Below are 24,562 nucleotides of genomic sequence, written 5' to 3' on the forward strand. Positions count from 1 at the left end.
CCAAATGATGTTTCGATTTGCCCATTCTTCATTCATGTATTTCCTCAAGTGAATGTCTGATCAATCGGAACTTCTGGAACATTGTGCCATTTGTTGGCTGCGTCCACATTCATTCATTCCTAAATATTTCATTGGAATTGAGGGCCTGGAGCGTTTGCGTTCACAATGCGCAACAAAAAGACGCAAACAATCATGATGGACGCCGTCAGGCTCAGTGGCGAATGCCGCAATGCATGCTGGGATATGAAGGGCAGAACCGGTGAAGCCCTGTCCCTCGCGTCCTCCCACAAAAAGTTGAAAGCTTTGCGTGAACTGAATTCCTGTCAATGACTTGACAAGTCGCGCTAAGTATCGCTTTGCCTTTGCGCACATTTGCGGATCGCATGTAGTTTTCGCTCCTCTTTTAGAGCCACTACGTATCGTTTCCATGAAAATTGTTCATCATTCCTAAATGACTGCTTCAAATTATTTGGTTTTTATTGAACATAGAAACAAATTAGAAGATCAAAAGAAAATTGAAAGCGAGAATGTTCGAGGTACGATCCTGAGCAAGTTCATGTAGCGACACTTGGACTTTATTTACGATCGAGTGGACAAAAAGTGTGACATCACCACTGGACATCCGTCTGCGGATACTCGTGGCAAGTAATGGCTCCCTTCCGTCCTTGTCTTTCACTTGCGTTGTTTTCAAAAATGTGATTTTCTAGGCTCGTGCACGTGTGCGTGACGTCACGCACCTCAGCCACTGCTGCTTTCAGAGCGCGCGCACCTGCCCGCCGGAGGGGAGAAGGGGGCGTGGCCAACGCGTCATCCCCTGCAGCGGCGTCTTCATCATCATCATCCTCCTCTTCCTCCTCCTCCGCTCGCGCGGCTTCTTCTCATCTCACTTTGTCCTCGTCGGCTCCACCCTCTTCTTCATCTTTCTCATCAGGTGAGCTTCGGTTCGGTTTGTGCTCGGTTGCTCTACGGGGCGTCAGGCCTCGTTTCGGGGTTTTGCCCGTCCGGTATCGACCCCGACGGCGCCGCTTCCTTCAACGACAAGAAGGAAGGGAAAGAAAAAAATGATGCAAGTGAGCGAGGTCGTCTTGTAATCACAACAATGATGACGTCATCAAAATAACCAACGCGTCATTTGTTTGAGCGTGAAGTCATCTTGATTTAATGGCCCGTCGCAATTTTCAAGCGCGAACAGGAAGTCGCTTGAGATGACGTCATAACGGAAACGATCACCTCATTCGTGTGATAACGATCGCTTTTGATGGTGATTGCACACTTTGCGACATTAGCAAGTGAACTTATTTTCTTTTTGTCGTTTACCTTTCTTCGAACACCATAACATTAGCATGTTTATTGTCTACACACTTTGCAACATTATTTTCTTCTAACGCTTGGTTACATTGGCACAGTGATTTGTTGTTGTTATTGTTTTTTGTTTGTTTTTACTCTTCCCTTAATATTTAGTCCCATTTGTGCGTTGATTATTTACTCATTTTGCAAGCTAAGCACATTCATTGTTTTCCTTTCCACTAACACTTGCCTATATAATAAAGTTGTGTGACATTGTACATTAAATGCACATTATTTGCACACTTTGCGACTTTAGCATGTTGATTTTTATATTTCATTTCTAATACGTAATTTGTTCATCGTTTACACATTTCGTGACATTATCATGTTGCTTATGTATTTTTATTTGTATTTTCTTCTGATGCTTGGCAACATTTGCGCGTCGATTGTTGACACTTTGCTTGCTTCCCGCGCTCCATTGGCGTTGTTTGTTTTTGTCAGCGCGCTAATGGGCGGCTAATGACGTCACATAAGAGGCACTTTGTTTTTGCCGTGCAGCGGCCGAGCATTCTGGGAAGCGGTCGATGAAGTCCGTTCGGAGTGCTTTTATGACCAATTAGACTCACCAGATGCGCTTGCTACATTAGCACTGGTCAGCTGACATCAGCACCCAATCAGCATCCTCAGCTCTTTGCCACGTTGCACTTAAGATCAACACACGGTATTACGTCACATCTGCAATGCCACAGTGCTGATGGGCCAAAAAGTACTTACATTCCGGTCGTTATCGGACAAACGGATACTTTTGTAGGGGAAAAAAAAGCAGCATAAAAATTTTGGGCGGCTGAGGTCCCAAAAATTCAAAAGCAGGATGTGATTTCAATTTGCAAAGTGCAGAAAATGCTTCAACATCAATTGATGATGATTCACTTCGTGGTTTGCTCGGTCACAAATTGTGAACGTTGATTTCCAAAGTCAACGCAGATATTTGCAAATGCCAAAACGCAAAGGTAACAAATGTGCTTTCATGGACGACTACAAAAATCTTTTGGCTCAAACAAGGTCTCAAAAATTAATTGATGAGGCAAACAAGTTTTGATTTGGATGGATTTTGTAAGTTGTGGACCTGACGCACTCTCCAACTGCGTCATATTTCCTCTTTGTCGCGCAGTGTGCGCGAGGCGGCTGCCGTTTGGAGTCCCACGTGACGAGCATGACGGCGGTGGAGCGCGCGGAGCTGCAGTACAGCGCCGACATGGGCGTGGGTGGCAAACGCTGGGACGACGAATGGGACAATGAGAACAGCTCGGCTCGACTCTTCGAACGCTCGCGCATCAGAGCGCTGGCAGGTACCCAAACGCCTATCTGTCCCTCCGTCTGTCTGCCGCTGACAACACTCCAACCATCCAAGGAGAAATCGAGCACAATTTTCTCTGGGCGGGGCGAGAATATGTTGTATGCATTTTCCACGTCATTCTGCATTTTGGAATGGTGCCGCCATTGAAATAAATGTAACGTGATGCACGCAAAACTTCAGGCAGGAAGCGGGACACACCCTTGACTGGTTGCCAGCCAATCACAGGCAATGAACAACCAGTCGCCGTCGCACTCACAATCACACCTTGGGACAATTTGGAGTGTTGAAGCAAACTGCCGAGCATGTTTTTGGAATGTGGGAGGAAACCGGAGTACCCGGTGAAAAGCCACGCAGGCACGGGAAGAACATGCAATGTGAATACAGGAAGGCGGGAGCCGGAATTGAACCGTGCACCTGTGCACTGGGAGGCCATCGTGCTCACCAGTTATCCACCGTGCCGCCGGAAAGAAGACCATTAAATGAAATGATGTTCCATTTATTTCCGTGGTCCTGATTTTGTCTCAACACAACAATAATCAGCATTGCCATCTTTCAAATGGCTCGATTTGTATTTGCTGTTTAATTGCGTGGACGAGAATCGAAGAAATGACGGCGGCTTTGAACGTTGTGTGCCTCCATTGGCACTCGGGCAGTTGACGCACACGCTCACTCAATCGATGTCACAATTCGTCTTTCTGTTACCCAAAATGGCTTTTGTAACACCTGTACTGCACTTGCCACAGATGTATCTTTTTAGGATTTTTAGTCCCGCTCTGCCCCTTGGTCGTATGGCGTTCCACAGGGTTCTGTTTTGGGGCCCTTGCTGTTATCTTACTGTTTCGGCTTGGGCAAGGCTCATTTATATGACAGCAGATGGAAAGCGCTTTGTTACAGCTCCGGCTGTTGTGAAATATTGTTGTATTGTAATGTACCGGATCTCATATACAGAGATGGGCCCCGTCCCCCTTTTTGGGGTGGAGGATGAGTTTTTAGTTTTTTTTTCCAAAGGACGGACGAAGCAAAGCCTGCCCTAGGATTTTGTCCTTCGGAAGTAAGCCTTTCTGGCGGCCCCTAGTGGTCGCTTGAAAAGCCGCGCGCTTTGCTGTTTCCTGTTTCCTGTCGTGCCGCTCACTCGGGAATGGCGTGTCACAATGGAGGGAAGGGACCTGATGACATCATCGCCATGCTTGCGTGTCATTGGCTGTCCCCGCACTCACGCACATGCACGCTTGTCGTTTCCGCGGTGGAACTTTGACCTGTGTGTGTGTGTGTGTGGTCGGGTGGCATAATGTGTGAACGGCATGTAGCAACATTGGTTCTGAGAGTGTGTGTGTGTCTTGTCAGACGAGCGTGAAGCGGTGCAAAAGAAGACGTTCACTAAGTGGGTGAACTCTCACCTTTCACGAGTGTCATGCCGGATCTCGGACCTTTACACGGACCTGCGGGATGGGCGTATGCTGATCCAACTTCTGGAAGTTCTGTCAGGGGAGAAGCTGGTAAGGTGCACACGCGCATACACCGGTGGGCATCGTCAGTCCGTCACAAAGTTCTCGTCAGAATTTCAGGCTGACCCACATGGGTCCAGTCCGCCTCTCGTCGGCGTCGAGAACATCATTTCCTTGTCACGTGTGATCAAATGGAGAAAAAAAAAATTATGGGAATAAATGAACGGCCAAATAAAACCAATACGGGACACGCGTCATTGCGGTCTGAGGAAGTGAAAAGTATTTTTCTTTTTTCTTTCCTTGGCACCCGCATGTGACGCGGTAGCGCCAAGTCCGTTCTCGATGCCGTTTGGTTGATTCGGAGCGACTGGGCGGGCCTGAAATACTCAAAGACGGCGGACTAAAGCGCCTACCGATGCCCGCCTGTGCGCACACACGCACAGACGCAGGCGAGAGACGTGTTTTAAGCGTGTGCACTGTGCCCTGCGCTCAGCCCAGGCCCACCAGAGGCCGGATGCGCATCCACTGCCTGGAGAATGTGGACAAGGCGCTTCAGTTCCTCAAGGAGCAACGCGTGCATCTGGAGAATATGGGCTCTCACGACATCGTGGACGGAAGCCACCGGTTGACGCTCGGCCTCATCTGGACCATCATCCTGCGCTTCCAGGTCACGTCACACTCGGGCTGCCTTTTGCCGCTTTCCTTAGCGGCACAAATGCTCGCGTCTCCAAAGGCCTGCAAACGCTTCCACCCCAAAGACGCCCATTGCCGTTTTTCAACCAAATTGCACTCGACAGCCGTAAGCCACAACGCCAAAACGCAACTGTGCCTCATGTATTGTCCTCGCCGCTGCTTCTTTTGCGGTTGCCAAGTTGCCCAAGCAGCTGAACGATTCATTTGCGCCGCCAACTGTTATTGTCTGCCGGGAAAAAACAATATGAAGCGATGGTGGCTGCAGGTTGCCAAGCGTGCTGCCGCCATTAAGCAGTGGCGGTCACAAACAATTATTGAAAATGTTTCAATTGTCACCTTGATTGAAAAATGGGCCGTTGTTTCAAATTGAAAATGGACGAACCAATTCGAATTCTGACTTCCTTACTGGTTTAGTCCAAAATATTCCCTGGAAAATGTGGATTATTGTTTTCCAAAATAAAAGCAGATATTTGCAAATAAAAAACTAAAAAAAACGCAAAGGCGATGCACCTGATTTTGTGGAGGACTATAGTAATTAGTGAATATTTTCCGTCTGGAGGCTGAAGTTCTTTGGATTTGGACAATTTTGATTTAAGCAAAGTCTCTAGACAATTAATGAGTTATCCAAATAAGCAAAGACGGACTTGAAAAGACTTTACTCGATTTTGCTGGTCCGTCCGCCATCCTCTCCTCGACTTGAGCACCCGTCCTTATTCATATTCCCGCCCAAAAACTAAACCCGCGACGGTTTTCCTCCATCCATGATCTCTTCCGCTTCTCCTCACAAAGGAGCCAATCCCAGCCATTTTTGGGGAGTAGGCGGGGGACACCCTCAACTGGTCACCAACCAATCGCAGGGCACACAAAGACACACTCCCACGAGCATGCATGTTTTTGGAATGTTGGATGGAAACCAGAGCAGCCGGAGAAAAGCCACGCTGGCGCAAACTCCACACAGGAAGGCCGGAGCCGGAACTGAAACTTGCACCTTTGAACGGTAACCACGGTAACCAGTCGTCACCGTGCCACCTTTGGCAGACGTTTGATCATTCGTAAATATTATATAAAGCTGGCGAATTTCCGAGACGGACGGAATGCGAATAACTATCGATGAATTTGATCATTGATTAATCGCGCACCAAAGTCGGTCCAAAAGTTCGGAGTCGAAGAATTGCATTGTCCTTTCAGATTCAAGACATCAGCGTGGAGACAGAAGACAACAAAGAGCGGAAGTCGGCCAAAGAAGCTTTGCTGCTTTGGTGTCAGATGAAGACGGCTGGGTGATTATTGATTATTGATTCTGCGGATGCTTGTTGACCGAAGGCTGGCCAGCCCGTCTGCAACGTTACCTTGTTGTCTTCAGCTATTCCAACGTCAACATCCACAACTTCACCACAAGCTGGAGAGACGGGATGGCCTTAAACGCCCTCATACACAAACACAGGTGACGTCTTCATCGGCGGCAGTCGGAACCGCTGCCGTTGCCGCCCTTCGTCTTTGTCACGCGGCTTTGTGTCTTTCAGGCCCGATTTGATCGACTTTGACAAGCTGAAAAAGTCCAACGTTCACCACAACCTGCAGAACGCTTTCAACATGGCAGAAGAACACCTGGGCCTCACGCAGCTACTCGACCCCGAAGGTGATCACCCCCGGCGGGCCTGAGGGTGACCCCAACCCTCAGCTTCCGAGCACAACCCGAGCTCCGGTTCAAACGTCGTTGACCTAGCCTGTCGTTCATTCAATTGAAGCTCCTTCCAAGTAAAAGCAAAGTAAGCCGTGTGTCACTCAACTCCACCGGGGATTCGTTGAACCTCCATCGGGACGATCCAAAAAGGGAACTCAAGCAAAGATGTCAAGACTTAGTTAGAAATCTTCTCTGTCAGCTCAGCGGCGGTTTATTTCAATCTGCAAAGTATTTCTTTCAAAACATGTTTACAACTCGGCGAGGATGCGATGCATATTCCTTTGCCACTGCCGGCTTCTGAAAGCCTTTTCACACTGCACTTAGTCTTGGCATTTGCTGGAGGTCGCCGTCAAAGAAAAACGTAGCTGCCCGTTTTTGCGCGTGCTCGCGTAACAGCTTACCAGGAAGCGACCTCCCTCTTGTTTTTCTTACTGGTTGGCCAATTATAATTGACGCTCTGAAATCGCCCCGCCCAATTCTGGATGTGCAATTTGATGTCACGGTGACGCCGCTCCAAAGTAGAACATTTTTGAGTCCACGGGTCCCCAGGCTGGGCACCTTTCAGTCATTGTCCCTCCGTCCTTCTTCATAAAATAACCGTCCTCCACCCCGTCTGTCCTCGGCTAATGGCAGAGGTTTCCTAATTGCTGCTTGAGCTTCCACTTTTGTGTACGTGCCAGCCAAGATGGCGTTTAGCTGCCAGCACAACCGACTGCCTGGCGATGATGCGTAAAGGCTTCGCTTGTCCGCTTGAAGCACATTCAGGTCACTCCTTCTGTTGTGATAGTTCCCATTTGAGCTGAATTCTTGTATTACACCAGCAAGACAGACTGGGCGTGTTTCTGTCAGCAAAATGGCCATCCACGTCCGTCCTGTCCTTTTTTTTTTAATATTTATTGGTTACGTCTGTCCTTTTTGAAAAAAAATTCTCCGCCCGCAAAATGGCCGTTGATCGGTGTCGAGTTTTGAATAGTGCTGGCGCATATGTCTCTCCCTTGACACTTTTCAGTTCCCACTGAATTAAACCTTACCAAAACAGTCCAAGCATGGATTTGAAGGTGACCTAATTTGTGTGTTTGTTTGTTTTTAGACATCAGCATGGATCATCCCGACGAGAAGTCGGTCATCACGTACGTGGTGACCTTCTACCACTACTTCTCCAAGATGAAGGCGCTCAAGGTGGAGGGCAAGCGCGTCGGGAAGGTCAGTTCCGAAATCGGGACACCTTTCCTTCATGTGACAAGCTGAAAGTGCCGTTCTCGTGTACACGTTTGTGGAGCATCAAAGGCTCCAAAAGGCTGTAATGCGCGTATAGCCGAGCCCCGCGATTCTGGCCGCTGGCGACCGAGCCCTACCAGGAGGCGCGCCAGTCGCCAAACCTGCAGTGTTCAAAGAGGAAGTCGGGTGACTGCAGGTTTCTCGACCCCCAGGTTCTGGATCGCGCCGTGGAGGCGGAGAAGATGGTGGATAAATACGAATCTTTGGCATCCGACCTGCTGGAGTGGATCGAGCAGAGCGTCGTCATCCTCAACAACAGGAAGTTTGCCAACTCGCTGGCGGGCGTCCAGCTGCAGCTTCAGGCCTTCAACACCTACAGGACGGTGGAGAAACCCCCAAAGTATTCGGCCGCCGCCGCCATCGTGATTGTGACTCCGCCTCTTGTTGTTCTGCTCAAACAGCTGCTCTTTTGGCTGATGCGCTTCTTCTGGTCTTCTTTTTCAGGTTCACGGAGAAGGGCAACCTGGAGGTTCTCCTCTTCACCATCCAGAGCAAGATGAGGGCCAACAATCAGAAGGTTTACACACCTCGAGAGGGAAAGCTCATCTCGGACATCAACAAGGTCAGCGGCGGGCATATCCCGACTCGGAACTTTGATCAAATCCTTGTTTGCGCCAAAGCATGCTGACGTTTTGCAAGCGTCCCGACTTGTCTTGAGCCCGTCTGGTGTTTTTGCCTCACAGGCGTGGGAGCGTCTGGAGAAGGCAGAGCATGAGAGAGAGCTGGCTCTGCGCATGGAGCTGATTCGTCAGGAGAAACTGGAGCAGCTCGCCAGACGCTTGGACCGCAAGGCGGCCATGAGGGAAACCTGGCTCAGTGAGAACCAGAGGCTGGTCTCACAGGTGGGAGGAACGAGGACGTGGCCGCTTGCAGGCCTATATTGACACTTCATGAATGGAACTGCCTCTCCTTGTGTCCAGGACAACTTTGGCTTTGACCTTCAGGCCGTGGAGGCGGCTACCAAGAAGCACGAGGCCATCGAGACAGACATCGCGGCGTACGAAGAGCGCGTGCAGGCCGTGGTCGTGGTGGCCAAAGAACTTGAAGCGGAGCGCTACCACGACATCCAGCGCATCTTGGCCAGGAAGGACAACGTCATCCGTCTGTGGGAGTACCTGCTGGAGCTGCTCAAGGCCCGCCGGCAGCGACTGGAGATGAACCTGGGCCTGCACAGAGTCTTCCAGGAGATGCTCCACATAATGGACTGGATAGACGAGATGAAGGTTTGTCACATGCTTTGTGGTCTGCAATCCAACCATGTAAAGTTTCAACTTTCTGCTTTTATTGTTCCACTGCGCCGATGTGCTCAAAGCAGGAGATCAACGTGGTGTGAACAAGTTTCTTCTGTTTGCTTTCCAGATGCTTCTTCTGTCTCAAGATCATGGCAAGCATCTGTTGGGAGTTGAGGACCTTCTGCAGAAACATGCTCTGGTGGAAGCGGACATCGCCATCCAGTCAGACCGGGTGAAGGTGGTCAGCACAAGTGCCCACAAGTTCTCCGGCAGCGGCAACGGTGAGCCGAAGCGAAAGTAGAATTGAAAGGGTTTAGCGTGCTATCACCCTGTCCTGTCTGTGAAGGCTACAAGCCCTGCGAACCTCAGATCATTCAGGACCGGGTGGCCCACCTGGACTTCTGCTACAAGGAGTTGACTCAGCTGGCCGCCGAGCGCCGGGCCCGCCTGGAGGAGTCACGCCGTCTCTGGAAGTTCTTCTGGGAGATGGCCGAGGAGGAGGGCTGGATCCAGGAAAAGGAGCAGATCCTGTCGTCGGCCGAGTACGGCAAAGACCTGACGGCCGTCCTGCGTCTGCTCGGCAAGCACCGAGCACTGGAGGACGAGATGAGCGGTCGCGCCGGACGCCTACGGCACACGGTCGCAGAGGGCCAGAACATGGTGCAGGAAGAGCACTTTGGTGCTGCCAAGATCCAGGAGCGCATTTGCCATCTCCAAGCTCAGTGGACAGCGCTGGAGCAGCTGGCGGCGCTCAGGAAGAAGAAGCTGCAAGAAGCTCTGGCTCTGCACCAGTTTCAGGCCGACGTGGACGACGCGGACGCCTGGACTCTGAATGCCCTTCGCGTGGCCTCCAGCGCCGACGTGGGCCACGATGAGCTCTCCACGCAGGCTTTGGTCAGGAAGTACAAAGACGCCGCGACGGAGGTTGCCAGCTACCGGCCTGTCATTGACCTGCTGCATGAACAGGCCGCCTCTCTCCCCGGAGAGGAGGCGGAGTCGGATGAGCTGCGGGAGCGTCTGGTGGACATCAAGGAACGCTTCATGGGGGTTTCAGAGCTCACCAAGCTGAGGAAGAAGTCACTGCAGGACACGGCGGCCCTCTACAAAATCTTAAGCGAGGTAGCAGCCTGCGAGGTTTGGATCGACGAGGAGGAACAGCGGTTGAACAGCATGGACATCCCTGACAAACTGGAGGACCTGGAGGTCGTGCAACACAGGTAAGAGCACCGGGTTGCTCCCCAAGAATGCGTCCATTCACTCAGCCGGCATCCAGGAACTTTGTGTCCTTGGCAGGTTTGAAAGTCTGGAGCCGGAGATGAACAGTCAGGCCTCACGTGTAGCAGTGGTCAACCAGATTGCTCGTCAGCTGCTCCACAATGCTCATCCTGGTGAGAAAGACATCAGGACCCGGCAGGACAAACTCAACAACAGGTACAAACATGGGAACGTATCTTGGTGACGCAAGCTGGAATGGAGTTGGCCAATTGCAATGCTCTCCTCTGCCACCAGGTGGAGCCAATTTCGCAGTCTGGTGGACCAGAAGAAGGAATCCCTGAGCTCTGCGCTGCATGTGCAGAACTACCACCTGGAATGTACCGAGACAAAAGCATGGATCAAAGAGAAGACCAAGGTGATCGAATCGACCCATGAGCTGGGCAACGATCTGGCTGGGGTCATGGCCCTGCAGCGCAAAGTGAGCGGTATGGAGCGAGACCTGGCCGCCATTGAGCAGAAACTCGCAGATCTACGAGGCGAAGCCCGGCGGCTGGCAGACGACCACGCCGACCAGGCAGAGGCCATCACGGGCCGACTGGCTGAGATCGGCGCCGTCTGGGAGGAACTGAAGAACACGTTGAAGAATCGCGAGGAATCTCTTGGCGAGGCCCGCAAGCTACATCAGTTTTTGCGAGAGCTCGATGACTTCCAGTCTTGGCTTTCCCGCACCCAGACGGCCATCGCTTCCGAGGACATCCCCAACACGCTGGCCGGAGCGCAGAAGCTCACCGGCCAACACCAGGGCATCCGAAACGAGATCCGCAACTATGAAGAAGTCTACCAGAAGATGCGGGACATGGGCGAGATGGTGACACGGGGTCAAACAGACGCTCAGTACGTGTTCCTGCGACAGAGGCTGCAGGCGCTCGACGTGGGCTGGAACGAGCTGCACAAAATGTGGGAGAACCGCCACAACCTGCTGTCCCAGACCCATGCGTACCAGATGTTCCTCAGGGATGGCAATCAAGCCGAAGCCCTCCTCAACAACCAGGTGAGAAGCCGCTCAGCTGGCTGAGAAGCTCAACGTGACGACTTGAAACGCTGCCTTGCTCGCAAATGTTCTGCAGGAGTACGTTCTGGCCCACACCGAGATGCCCGCCACACTGGATGGCGCAGAGGCCGCCATCAGGAGGCAGGAAGACTTCATGACCACCACGGAGGCCAATGAGGAGAAGATCAACGGCGTGGTGCAGACTGGCCGGCGGCTGGCCACTCACGGGAACGTCAATGGTGAACGCATCCTGGAGAGAGTCACGTCCATCGATGACAGGTCAGCTTTGTTTGCCGTCGCCACCTTTCACACTCAACAACTGCTCTTCATGTCGCTGCTGCAGGCACAAGAACAACAGGGAGGCTTCAGTGGAGCTTCTCATCAAACTGAAGGACAACCGAGAGCTGCAGAAATTCCTGCAGGACTGCCGGGAGGTTAGTCCGTCCGCAGAACGCTTCGGTTGGTGGCCTTGTGCTCATCATGTCATTTCCCACCAAAGTTGACATTGTGGATCAACGAGAAAATGCTGACGGCTCAGGACATGACGTATGACGAGGCACGCAACCTGCACAGCAAGTGGCTCAAGCACCAGGCCTTCATGGCCGAACTTCAGTCCAACAAGGAGTGGCTAGAAAAGATCCAGAAGGTACTGCCAACTTTTTTTCTCAGACGCAATGCGACGGCCTTGCAAACTGTAGATGGTACCTTCACGTTAGGACGGCTTGCTGCTGATGTCGGAGAAGGCGGCGACGGAGGCGCAGGTGATGGAAAACCTGACAGGGCTGCGCAGGATGTGGACGGCGCTGGAGTCCACGACGCAGACCAAAGCTCAGTGTCTGTTTGACGCCAATAAGGCGGAGCTGTTCACGCAAAGTTGCGCAGACCTGGACCAGTGGCTATGTGGGCTGGAGGGTCAGATCCAGTCTGACGACTTTGGGAAAGACCTGACATCCGTCAACATCCTGCTGAAGAAACAGCAGGTACCGTCCCGGTACCGGTATGGTGCCGCCCTTCGCTCACCGGTTGCTGTGTCCTTGCAGATGCTGGAGACACAGGTGGAGGTCCGCCGACGTGAGGTGGTAGAGCTGCAGACTCACGTCAAGGCGCTCGGTCAGGAGGCGAAGGACAGCAACCGGGCGGATGCACGGCAACAGTTTGCCGAGAGGAAGTTCCAAGAGCTGCTGGAGCCGTTGCGCCGGCGCAAGGACTCGCTGGCTGCATCGAGGGAAGTCCATCAACTCAACCGCGATGTGGAGGACGAGATCGTACGTTCTCGGCGTGACCCCGTTGTGAGGCTGACGACCGCATCTTCATCGCTTCTCTTTTTGTTTTCAAGCTGTGGGCCAAAGAGAGGATGCCGCTGGCCTCGTCCACCGACCACGGGCACAACCTCCAGAGCGTCCAGCTGCTAATCAAGAAGAACCAGGTGAAGGTCGTGTGGTCATGTGAGGGTGCGCTCCACAATCTTTGGTCCTCGCTCATCTTTCTCTCTTGCCAAGTGTCCCGGTCCTGCCGCGCTCATCTTGAGGCGCAAAGCCGGCTTTTCTACTTTGCCACGTTTGCCAGACGTTGTTGTTGTTTTGGTCCGCCGTTCTCGTTTTCTGCGCTCGTATTGAAGACCAAAATGGTTGAATCGCCTCAATGATCCTGGCTTCATGAGGCGCCCTCTGCGTGTTGCGTTAGCATTAGCATTCTGGTGCCCCACGTTGGCAGCTTTGAGATGCGTACTATTCTGGTACCACTATTCTGTTTTCAAACTTTCTCCATTGAAGGGTGAATGGTTAAAAAGTAATTGAAATGACACCATATTAAAAGTGTATTTTCAGGCTTCGGGTTACTTGAACACTTTTTCCAGACTGCAGTACTCGTCATGATACACTCCGTCCTTTGTCCCCCGCAGACTCTCCAGAAGGAGATCCGAGGCCACCGGCCACGCATAGACGACATTGCGGAGCGCAGCCGTCATCTGCTGAAAGACGGCGACTCGGGACGGCGGGTCTCCGACCTTCAGCTTCTGTGGCGGCGGCTGACGGAGGCGGCGGAGCTTCGCCACCGCCGCCTGGAGGAGGCCCGCGAGGCTCAGCGCTTCTACTTTGACGCCGGCGAGGCCGAGGCCTGGATGAGCGAGCAGGAGCTCTACATGATGTCAGAGGAGAAGGCCAAGGTGGGCGTTAGAACTCTTAGAACGGAAAAGCTCGAGGATGGCGTGATCAAAAATTGTTGTGGTGGCGATCGACTGGCGGTGACTTTCGACTGATCACAAATATTTCTTTGAAGCCACTCCCATTATCGGAATCTTGCGGTTAGGTGAATCAATGAGACGATTCGTGTCGCCTAGAACCAGGCAGAATGGCTTTCCGCCTTTGCGAGCACGTTTACGTGCCAAGCCGCGGTCTGCAACAGTTCTTCTCTGATTGAAGCCAAAAAGTTCAAATGTACCTCTATGGCGCGAGCGTGCGACCTCGCGTCGTGTGCGCACGTGTCGCTACAACTCGAGAATGTCTTTTTAGCTCGGGTGAAAGCATCAGTTGACCACATTATAGGCCCGTCAGTGATTTGCTGTCAGAGGCCGGCCCACTTGGGCCGCAGCCATTTGCCGTCGAGATCATTTCCACACCACACGCGAACCAAAATCAAATGAAAACATCGGATGCTCACAGGCATGCTAATCAGTGAAATAAAAACATGAGACAATGTCATTGTGCTATGCAACATCGCTTCGTTTTTTGTGCGGCGTGATGTGGTCCGTTCTTGGCTCAGCTGTTGACCGAGGCGTCCTCCACCAAATTCTGAGTTTCTCACAAATGAAATTGAAGCAGTTTTAGGATTTTGCAATTCGAGTCAAGTGGAGAGGTACTTGAGTCTGGAGTCTGTAATCAGTGACACACTGATGCTCAATTCCAAAGTGCTGCCTTGCAGGCCTTTTGCCTTACAAAGGCAAAAGTGCAAAGTGCGAAGATGTCAAACGTCAACCAGATCGAAAACTCTCAGTCGGTCGGTCGGAAGGCATAAAAGAGCGGGGGGGAAAATGCCGTCTGGTGGCACGGGGCTCTTTTAGCGAGTCACATATGCGAGACTCAACCGTACTGACCCGTGTTCCGTATCAGTGGGGAGGGGCGGTGTTCGGGGCGTGACCTTTGACCTTTGCCGGCATGCGTCTTTCAGGACGAGCAGAGCGCCGTCAGCATGCTGAAGAAACATCAGATCGTCGAGCAGGCGGTAGAGGACTACGCCGAGGCCGTGCACCTGCTCTCCAAGACCAGCCGCGGACTCATGTCTGCCGGCCACCCAGAGAGGTTAGCCGTCGCCTGTTAGCCGTCGCCTGTTAGCCGTCGCCTGTTAGCCGTCGCCTGTTAGCCGTCGCCTGTTAGCCGTCGCCTGTTAGCCGTCGCCTGTTAGCCGTCGCCTGTTAGCCGTCGCCTGTTAGCCAGCTGCGTTTCTGCTTGACTTTCATGTCAACTTGAACCTTTTACAAAAAGAGCATTTCACAATTATTTTGCCAGTGTTACAGATTTCAGCAAAAAGAAATCAGGACACTCCATTGTTTGTTTTTTATACTATTGTTCCGACATTTCGTTTCGCACCCTCTGGATCAAAATCAGTCCTGGGCGATGCAAGACTCGTAAGGCGCTTCAGTCAAATGTAAAGCAAAAACGACGCCTCAAAAGTTCAGAAGGCATCATTGCTCGTATACGAGTTAATCCGAATCCGGATCAGAATGCCATTGATTGTCATCGTACTCATTGTTCAACAAGATTGAGGAGCTCCCCTCTCCAGTGCAATAAAACAAGAATCGAAAGAAATCCATCAATTAGCGGGATCGCTTGGCATTGCTCAGTGACACGAAGAAGAAACTCCGATGAAGTCACTCAGCACTTTTGTGTTTCCCAGCGAGCGCATCAGCACGCGCCAGTCGCAGGTGGACAAATTGTACGCCAGCCTGAAGGACCTGTCCGAGGAGAGGCAGGCCAAACTGGACGAGAGACTCCGCCTCTTCCTGCTCAACCGGGAAGTGGACGACCTGGAGCAGTGGATTGCCGAGAGGGAGGTGGTGGCCGGCTCGCACGAGTTGGGCCAGGACTACGAGCACGTCATGGTACGTACAAATCCCCAAAAAGTTCGGGGATGGAGCTCAAATACGGGAAAACGGCAATGGCGCAAGTTCTATCACGATGCCATGGATGCGATTCTGGCCCCGTCCAAAAAGAAAAAGTTATTCAAGTCACCACAAATCAAGTACAGTTTTGTTTCATTTGACTGTGAATACATTCAAATTGCAACCGGCACGGCGGCCGACAGGTTAAGACGACGGCCTCACAGTTCGGAGTTGAACGGTACGACCTTTCCTGTGTGGAGTTTGTATGTTGTCGCCATGCTTGCGTGGCTTTTCTCCAGGTAGGATTAGGATTTCACCGTTACCAATTTTTATTTATTTATTTTTTTTTCAAAAGTCCAATTTTTGTTTGTAACTTTTTAACTTTTATCTGCAAAACATTTTTAAATCAAATGACTATGAATAATAGTAATGAGACTATCGGTTATTTGAGTAATCCCTTAAAAATATTTCTACTGGGAGCGCACGAGCCTGGGCTCGGTGCCTGCACGTTGAGGTTCACCACCGTGGACGAGAGCGTGGCCTCTTTCCATCTTCAGGTGGGCGGGGCCTGACTGCTGTTTGTTGCCGGTGTTCCTTCCTGGAGTCGTTTGAGGTGATGTCCCCACAAGGGACTCCGTTGTTGTGCTGTGGTGGTGTGTCGGCTTCGATGGTGCCGGGACATGCACAGAAGGGGGCGGGGACTCAAGAGTCGAACCGCTGCTACTCTGCATCAGAAGTAACCAGATGTGGTGGCTTGGGCCAAACAGTTGGGATGGCTCCAGAACGCCTCCCCAGTGAGACGTTCTGGGCACGTCCTACCGCGAGGAAGCCCCGAGGACGACCCGGGTCACGCTGGAGAGACGTCTGTCTCCCAGCTGGGGAGAGGGAAGTCCGGGCTTTCCTGCTAAAGATGCGGACGAAAACAGATGGATGAATGTTAATATGTTAACAACGGCGCTTATTGGCTCTTAGCCGTTAGCACATGACTTTCCCGTGCACTAACGCCGCCTCGGTGCTGGAATGGTTTCAGATGTTACAGGAGCGTTTCAAGGAGTTTGCGCGGGACACGGGAAACATTGGCCAGGAGCGCGTAGACGCCGTCAACCGGCAGGCGGACGAGCTCATCAACTTTGGCCACGGAGACGCCGCCACGGTGGCCGAGTGGAAGGACGGACTGAACGAGGCCTGGGCTGACCTGTTGGAGCTCATCGACACGAGGACCCAGATCCTGGCGGCCTCCTTCGAGTTGCACAAGTTCTATCACGATGCCAAGGATGTCCTGGCTCGCGTGATGGATAAGCGTCGCAAGCTCCCTGAGGAGGCGGGCCAAGACCACAACACGGTGGACCTGCTGCAGCGAGCCCACGGAGCCTTTGAACGGGACATCCATGCGCTGGGCGCGCAGGTAAGCGGTACACGTCGCCGCCTAGACGCACTGCACGCAGAAAGATTTTCCAAATCTTCAACTCTTTTTTTTTTTTATCTGGGACCGAGCTCACACATGAAGGTCGAAATCAGGCATTGACCAGTTTTCTTTTTCATCAAGTTCAATTGCTGCAGTTAGGCACTGAAGAGTCTCAAAGGGCTTCAAATGTCCTCAGTTGGCAAATGTGAAGAATCTTTAAGGGACACATGAGTGACGTTAACCTTGGCACTTCAATTATCGCTTTGCGTGTCAAAATGACATCGGGACTAAAATGCTTTTAGCCGGGACCGCTTGGGAAGCGTCGATGTCAGCTAGCGAGCTTCACGACCACACCGGCTGTCGTGCCTTGGAGAAAAGTTGCAACTAGTCTGCTCTCCTCCCACATTCCAAAAACATGCGTAGCAGTTTGGTTGGACACTCTAAATTGCCCCTAGGTGTGAGTGTGAGCGCGGATGGTTGTTTGTCTATGTGTGCCCTGCGATTGGCTGGCGACCAGTTCAGGGTTAACCCCGCCTCCTGCACTAAGATAGTTGGGATGGGCTCCAGCGACCCTAGTGAGGAGTCGCGGAACAGAAAATGGATGGATTCCATTTTGGCTATATCGCACAGCTCTTATGTACGCAAACTGGACTGGACTGATTTGGTTTTTGCCACGCCAACCTGACGATGGCCTCAACTAACGCTCACGCTTCAGACTAAATACCAACGACAGCCTTCTCCTTTGGCGCGGGTCAGCAGGTGAGGCAGCTCCAGGAGGACGCCGGCCGCCTTCAGTCGGCCTACGCCGGCGACAAAGCTGACGACATCCAGCTCCGCGAGAGCGAGGTTCTGGCGGCGTGGAACGAGCTGCTGGATGCCTGCGACCGCCGCAGAGTTCGCCTACTGGACACGGCCGACAAGTTCCGCTTCTTCAGCCTGGTCCGAGACCTGATGATGTGGATGGAACACGTGGTCTGGATCATCCAGGCCCAAGAGAAACCTCGGTATGCTTACCCGCCCGCCGCTCGTGTATCCGTGCTTTGGCATTGACAAGTTCACCTGCTCACAGATTTGGCTTGAGCCATTCCGTTATTTGTTGATGCAATTCTTAGCCAGTCTTAAGCCAATAAAATAAAGAAGTTCTCGTTCTCCGACCCCAAAATGGACCTGACGCACTCGGGATGCCTGAGTTCTTGTTGAAAACTGTTTCGTAACATGAGATTGAAATCCATTCAGTTGAACAAGGTAGCATTGGCGCATGGTCAAGCCGAATGCAAAAGTGCGCGTGCGTGCCTTCATGATTGGGAGCTTTGTGCTTCTAGGAAGATGACGTGGCGCAATGGGACGACTCAGCTCCTTTAAAAAAAAGAGAGCGAAGTCGAGCGGCGGGAAGGAAGAGCGCTTCCATTTTGCTTGCTTGGCCTTAGACGGGCCAGAAACGGGACGGCTCCCAAAGTCCTTTGAACGTGACAGCAGATTGCAAGTGCAGTTCAGATTTATTGAAAGTCAAAACAACGGGGATTTATTGGATCATTGTTGGAAGTTGATGAATATTTCATTCTTTTTTTCATTTTCTTTAAATGAATTTAGCATAATTAGGATAGAGTATACTTTTTACTAATTATAGATCAGCTCAGGGTTAGGGTTGCTCGAACCATTTTCTTCTTCCTGGGGGGGCGTGACGGAAGCAAATTGAGAAGCGGCGCCCCCAGTTGTGGAGAGGCGACGCCCTTTTTCCAGGAGGCTTCTTTGGTGCGTAAGAACCGAGAAGTAACTCAAAGTTCTGACACGCTTTGTGCACGTTTTTGTTGATTTCACTTAAGACTGCGAAGTCACACATTGTCACTCGGGCTCGGCAGAGTCGCCACCCCTGAGACAGAAATCGAGTCGGGACAATTTGTCGGACACGTTTGAACTTCTTGCGGAATCCGGCAGAAAAGGCTCAAGAGCCGCGTCCTCGATCTTCCTGGCATCGGTCCGGGTCATGGCGCCCGTTGCAAAGTTGTGGGCGAGCCCTTCACCCGCTTCTTTTTGCTTTCATGCTCGCGATGCTAGTTGAACTCTTGAATGTGTGCCAGAAAGATCGAGTATGCGGCTCTTTGTGCCTTTTCTGCTGGATTGCGCAAGAAGGTCAAACGTGTCCAACCATTGGTCCCGACCGACCCTTGTCATGCCTCGACTCGCGCCAACTAACTAACACGCTTTCCAAAACGATGCCACAATATCAGTGTGCGCAGCGAGGTGGCTAGCTTGTTAGCTGCTGTTGGTCAAGGTGTGCATGTGCGTGGCTCCAGAGACGTGTCTTCGGTGGAGCTGCTGATGAACCAGCATCAGGGCATCAAGGCGGAGGTGGACGCGCGCAACGACAACCTGAGCGTGTGCGTGGAGCTGGGAAAGGCGCTCCTGACCAACAAGCACTTTGCCGCGCAACAAGTAAGAACACTCAACATTCATTCGATGCCAGCGCACTGCACCCGCTTGGACCTTTCGTAGTCCCGTGGCAACGATCAATGAGTCCAGCGAATAGTCAAATAATGGACAAGAAGTAGGACAAAAACAGAATCGTTGTTGAGTATGTTTTGATTTTCTCTGACAAAGCAAAACAAAACGTTTCTTCTTGACAGAAATATGCAAACACAAGTCAAATGTCTGTGGCATTAAAACAACACCGAAAAGTAGCCCATCTTTTTCCCATTTCCAAAAATGACTGAAATAAATGCAGACTGATGTTTTTGATCGCGCCGGTAGCGGCAACTTGCGGCCCTTTTTGTCGCGACGTCAGCGGGGCATGAAAATCCGGACTGTTGTGTTCAGATCAAAGAGAAGCTGCTCCAGTTGACGGAAAAAAGGAAAGCCGTTATCGACAAGTGGGAGGATCGCTGGGAGTGGCTCCGACTCGGTAAGTGGCTGGCGGCGCTTGCGCGACTCTCCCGCGTTCACCGCGACGTGTCGCCCTCAGTCCTGGAGGTGCAGCAGTTCTCCCGGGACGCCGGCGTGGCCGAGGCCTGGCTTCTGGGTCAGGAGTCGTACCTGTCCGGTCAGGACGCGGGCCAAAGCGTGGACGAGGTGGAGAAGCTCCTCAAACGACACGAAGCCTTCGAGAAGTCCGCCGCCACCTGGGAGGAGCGATTCTCGGCGCTGGAACGCCTCACCACGGTAGTCGTCTGAGTCGGTGGGATGGAAACTTGCGAGTGGAGGCGCTCGTGTCCGGAACGTCCGTGTCCAATGTTGCCATAATTGCGCAGCACGTCATTGTCGGCGCTTGAACACACGCCAAAGTGGCAAAAAAAAAAGTACCAAAAACAAAGCCAAGGGTACTTTATTTCCAAAGTCGAACCACGCGCCTCATAGCCTTCATGAATTTTTGACCCAATCGTCTTCTTTTCTTCATTTTAGTTTGCTCATATTTGAAGACGCAAACACATTGGTTGTACCTCGTGAAAAAAAAAATAAAAGAAATAAAAACTCAAGGAGTGACGTGAAAATGAAGCTTCCAATTTGCTTCGTGAAACAGTTGTTGTTTTTTTACTCCTCTAGATGGCACTGTTGGTTTAAATAAAGGGGTTTAAGAACTGTTTTCAGCTGCCATGTAAAGGACTCAAAAATGACAACAAGTGGTTCGCAAAGCAAATTTGAAGCTTCATTTTCACATCACTGCCCTCCAGTCAAAAGTTGTTCCCCCCAATTTTGGCTCGCATGTCATGACAAAGAAAATGTGGAAAAGTCGTAGGTCAAGTCACTCGCGTGTTGGTGACGCCGCTCTACCGTGCGTGTCCTGCAGCTGGAGCTGATGGAGGTGCGGCGGCAGCAGGAGGAGGAACAGCGGAGGGAGGCCGAGCCGCCGTCTTCAGTGGACACGCAACAGCAAAGGTGAGAAACGGCGTCGCGCGGCCGACGTGGCGCCGAGCGCACCTTAGCTAACCGCGGCTTTCTTTTTTGACTCTGCCAGTGACGTGGTCTGCCGCAACGACTCTTCCGATCAGGTCCGTTTTCCTCTGTGAACAACTCACAACTCACATCTGACTGTGGGTCAAAGGTCGCGCACACTCTGGCCAGGCGATACACTGCACTGCGTATTCGCTACAGGCAAACACACATTCCCAACCCGCAGAACATTTTGCGTCTTCAATGAAGCTAACATGTCAGCGCTACCCTTTTGTCCACATTTGATCAACCAGATCGGTTCTCAAAGCCGTCCTCTGATGGGCTGAGCGCTTGTTGTTGTTTTTTTTCTTCTGTCAATCAGAGCGGCGAAGGCGTGGTCGTCGACGGCGGCGTCTCACTGGTCAACGGGCTTGCTGACGGCAGTTCCAAGGAGCCGAGCCCCGCCCCCTCGCCGCCCCCCGTCAAGAAGAAGAAAAGCAGCAAAACGAGCCTCGCCTCGCCGTGGCAGCAGGAAGGACTTCTGCACCGGAAACATCAGTGGGAGGGGCCCAACAAGAAGGCGTCCAATAGGTTAGCTCTTAGCATTAGCGTGCGGCCGCTCCCGTCGACGGTCTCGTCACGCGTCTCCGTTTGCTGATCGGACAGGTCGTGGCACCACGTGCTGTGTGTCATCGCCAGACAGGAAATGGCGTTCTACAAGGACAGCAAAGCAGCGGCGCAAGGTCTAGCCTATCACAACCAACCGCGCGTCAGCCTCCAGGGCGCCGCCTGCGACGTGGCCAGTGGCTACAAGAAGAAGAAGCACGTCTTCAGACTCAGGTTGGTGGCGACTCCCAAAAAGCAAGTCGAGGTTTGATTTTTCTTATTTTTTTGTGTGTGTTTTGCAGACTCGCCGACGGGAACGAATTTTTGTTTCAAGCCAAAGACGAAGTGAGTTTGTTGTTTATCTCATTAAATTCCATCCATCCATTATGTGTTTTGCGCTTCTCCTCACGAGTGTCGCGGGGGTGCTGGAACCGATCCCGGCCCGTCTTCAGGCAATAGGCGGGGTCAACCCTGAGCCGCTCGCCAGCCAATCACAGGCATTCACGCCTCGGGACAATTTGGAGTGTCGCATTTACCGACTATGAAATGTTTTTGGATCAAGTCTTTGAGAGTGTCGGCCTTCCAGACTCAATCAGGAAGCCGACACCCGTTTGCTGAAAGTTCTCATTTGGTTTCCAGTTCTCGTTTTGGCAAAATGGAAACGGGTCTTTTGGGAGCTCTAAAAGCTTTTTGGTTGGCGTCAACATGCGAACGAGGCCAGCGACACACCTCAAGACACTCGAGCAGGTTTTTTTGGCCTCCATTTTGTCCCTTCCCGCCCAACGACGTCGACGACCCGACTATCTTGTGCTTTCCGAGATGGTCTTATGGGGTCATCTTTGAAAAACCTGACGCAGCCTGCAGGTGACTTAGCGAAGAGCGGCGTTATCTTTACGGCGGCGTTGAAGCCAATTATCGCGCGGCGCGTGTGCTTTTTGGCTCGAGCCGGCGCCACTGTAGGATGACGACTTTGTGATGTGATGCAAGGATGTGCTTGGTAACATCTTGTCATCCAAAGACAGTGTCCGCGTTCTTTGCAGGACGAGATGAGCGCATGGATCCAGGCTGTCCTCCACGCTAGCACCATCGTCGGGCCGAGTGCCGCCAACGGAAGCCTGGAGCTGGACTTGGACTCGGACGCCCCACCTGCCGGAGAGTCCAGTCCCGTCAAGACCAAAGACAAAGAGAAGCGCTTCAGCTTGTTTGGTAAAAAGAAGCAGTGAGATGGGCCGACACCCCACCGCTGGTCAAACGAACCAGGAAGTGACATGTTCGCCTCTGCCACATTCCGATGGACGTGATCACGAAGTTGGAACTGAATGAAGGATTGTGAAGCTCCTTCCATCATTCCCGACTTCCTCATTGCTCAATAGTAATGTTTACGTCCAACTCAACTAACTATTGCTAAATAATGCTCCTGAATCATGATCTTGTGATTTTCACAATCTCAACACAACTATTAGCCAAGACAAAAATATAGCAAAGGAAGCCACAACTATCCGATTTCCTGTTTAACCTTACGCTAACGTTAGCTACCAAAAGGGGGTTCCGCCACCTCCGAAGTTGTAAACATGAATGCGACGGTCACCTTTGTTTTGTTTTTTTTCTTCAAGCAACGGTGCCGTTCTTGGCCCGCCCGCTCTGGGCAAACGGAACCAATATTTTGTTTTCTTTGTTTGTTTCCCCCATGGACGCACTCATAGCTTAGCATAGCATAGCATCGCATAGCATGTTGCGCCACCAGAAACTTGGCTAAGGAACAACACTTTTGGTCAATGTTGCTGTTTAAAGTTTGTGAGAAGTTGCTTGCTGGTCGTCAAATCTTCGCTCTCAACGCACTTCTCGTACTCACCACGTACGCAAGTTAGCGCCACCTGCTGCCCAATCACGCGCACGTACTTAGGAATGAAGAAGCCACTTGTACGAATGGTCGGCACGCTGAAGCTTATCTCATGTAGCTGCTGGCAAATGCCATTAAAAGCTTTTACATTAGCAACAAGATCTGCTCTTTCTTTTTCTTGTACTTTTTATCTCCCATTTCATCACGTGATGAAAAAAAAGATATACGTATATAAGTTGGGGCTGACCGATATGGAGATAGCGAGAGAGATGCCAATGTTGATTTATTTAGAAATTGGCACGCCCCCTTTTGGAGCTCGGCTTGTTATTTGTTTCCGGTTTCAGCGTGTACGTCACAGCAAGGAGACAAGCGGGGATTATTGCTCCAATTGTAAAAAAAAAAATAAAATATTGCTCACACAATTGTCACTTCTGTTGTCTAAAACTGCGAGCGATAATATCCTTACTAGACATGGTTGTTTAAAAACAAAAACACCTTACTATACAGTGAGGAAAATAAGTATTTGAACACTTGCTATTAGCTAGAATTCTGACCCTCAAGCGCCTGTAAGTCTAACTAACCATAGAATTAATTTATCGTCATCAAATTTCACAAGATATTTTTGAGGTATCGAATTCTGTGTCGAAAAGAATGAGGCCGGTGTTACTTGTATGCAACTGCTGTAAACCGTTTGAATACATCAAGGGAAAATCAATTGACAAACATGTTCGTATCAGAAGAACGATTTAACGTTCTGCGTTGGAACGGACAAATTGCATTCCATTCATTTCAATGGGAAACAATCGATAACAGAATGACGCAGCAAATTAAATTCGTTACTGCAATTGACTGAAATGAAATGTTCATTTTTCAGCGTGTACGCTCATTATTTTTGGCGTTGAAAAAAGAAAGACTCGTTCTCCCGGCATGCACTGCGGCTTTTCCGGGCTTCGCTCACGCGGCGGAAAAGAGGACAAAGATGATGACCACCCTTCAACATAAAATATATATTTTTTAAAAGCAGGGCGCCAAGACCGCTCAGCATATTGAAAGCGACGCCATGTGGAGCTCAAGTTCCTCAAAGGTTAACAACAATTGCTCCTCTTTTTGTTTTGCTCTTTCCGCTTGCTGGTGAAAGCGCAAACATTGAATTCGCCATTTTGGCACGAAAGCTTTTATTTTGAAGGGCTTTGGCTAGATGTGGAGGTGTTAATCTTTCCGTTTTCCCGCGGTCTGCTGTCTGTCTGATCTGCGTCCAATCTGGATCGTCCTTGCTCGCCTCCTTCAGCCTTTTCGGTACTCGCCTGTGATTCCGGTCCGTAGTCCTGCTGCGGAACGAAGGAGACACCGGGCCGGGTTGGGCCGGGGGGCGGCTGGGCGCTCTTGGCCGCTCCAATCTGCCTTCGGACGCCAAGGCTGCAGAACGTCAAGATGCCGATGACGTCAGAGGCCACATTGCAGCAGGTGCAAGGATTATTTTTTCGGGGGGGAAATAATTTTAAAAGGAGG

At 51.4% G+C, this 24,562-nt stretch overlaps 1 protein-coding gene across 2 annotated transcripts; it reads left to right on the top strand.

The window, feature by feature from the left end:
* Positions 1 to 44: 44 nt before the first annotated feature.
* Positions 45 to 23,212, top strand: LOC148334317 (spectrin beta chain, non-erythrocytic 1-like). 2 transcript variants are annotated; one of them, XM_088297922.1, is made up of 36 exons: positions 45 to 931; positions 2,459 to 2,636; positions 3,989 to 4,140; positions 4,583 to 4,756; positions 5,971 to 6,062; positions 6,146 to 6,226; positions 6,306 to 6,421; positions 7,557 to 7,669; positions 7,897 to 8,084; positions 8,189 to 8,306; positions 8,428 to 8,586; positions 8,665 to 8,967; positions 9,104 to 9,257; positions 9,323 to 10,193; positions 10,270 to 10,407; positions 10,486 to 11,242; positions 11,319 to 11,521; positions 11,586 to 11,676; positions 11,742 to 11,888; positions 11,959 to 12,222; positions 12,283 to 12,507; positions 12,579 to 12,668; positions 13,143 to 13,406; positions 14,408 to 14,538; positions 15,134 to 15,338; positions 16,369 to 16,743; positions 17,503 to 17,747; positions 19,038 to 19,176; positions 19,558 to 19,642; positions 19,703 to 19,899; positions 20,525 to 20,613; positions 20,693 to 20,726; positions 20,990 to 21,198; positions 21,274 to 21,447; positions 21,516 to 21,558; positions 22,254 to 23,212. In XM_088297922.1, exons 2-36 carry the CDS (start codon positions 2,501 to 2,503, stop codon positions 22,434 to 22,436), a joined length of 6,945 nt encoding a protein of 2,314 aa, XP_088154048.1. In that variant the 5' UTR covers positions 45 to 931; positions 2,459 to 2,500; the 3' UTR covers positions 22,437 to 23,212. The 2 variants fall into 2 exon arrangements, with proteins under 2 accessions (XP_088154048.1, XP_088154049.1); XM_088297923.1 differs by lacking the exons at positions 45 to 931; positions 2,459 to 2,636 and having other exon boundaries at positions 3,712 to 4,140; positions 4,588 to 4,756.
* Positions 23,213 to 24,562: the final 1,350 nt, after the last annotated feature.

This window comes from Idiotropiscis lumnitzeri, chromosome 6 (genome assembly GCF_059441095.1).
Source record: "Idiotropiscis lumnitzeri isolate Australia: NSW breed Sydney's pygmy pipehorse chromosome 6, RoL_Ilum_1.0, whole genome shotgun sequence".
Lineage (NCBI taxonomy): Eukaryota > Metazoa > Chordata > Actinopteri > Syngnathiformes > Syngnathidae > Idiotropiscis > Idiotropiscis lumnitzeri.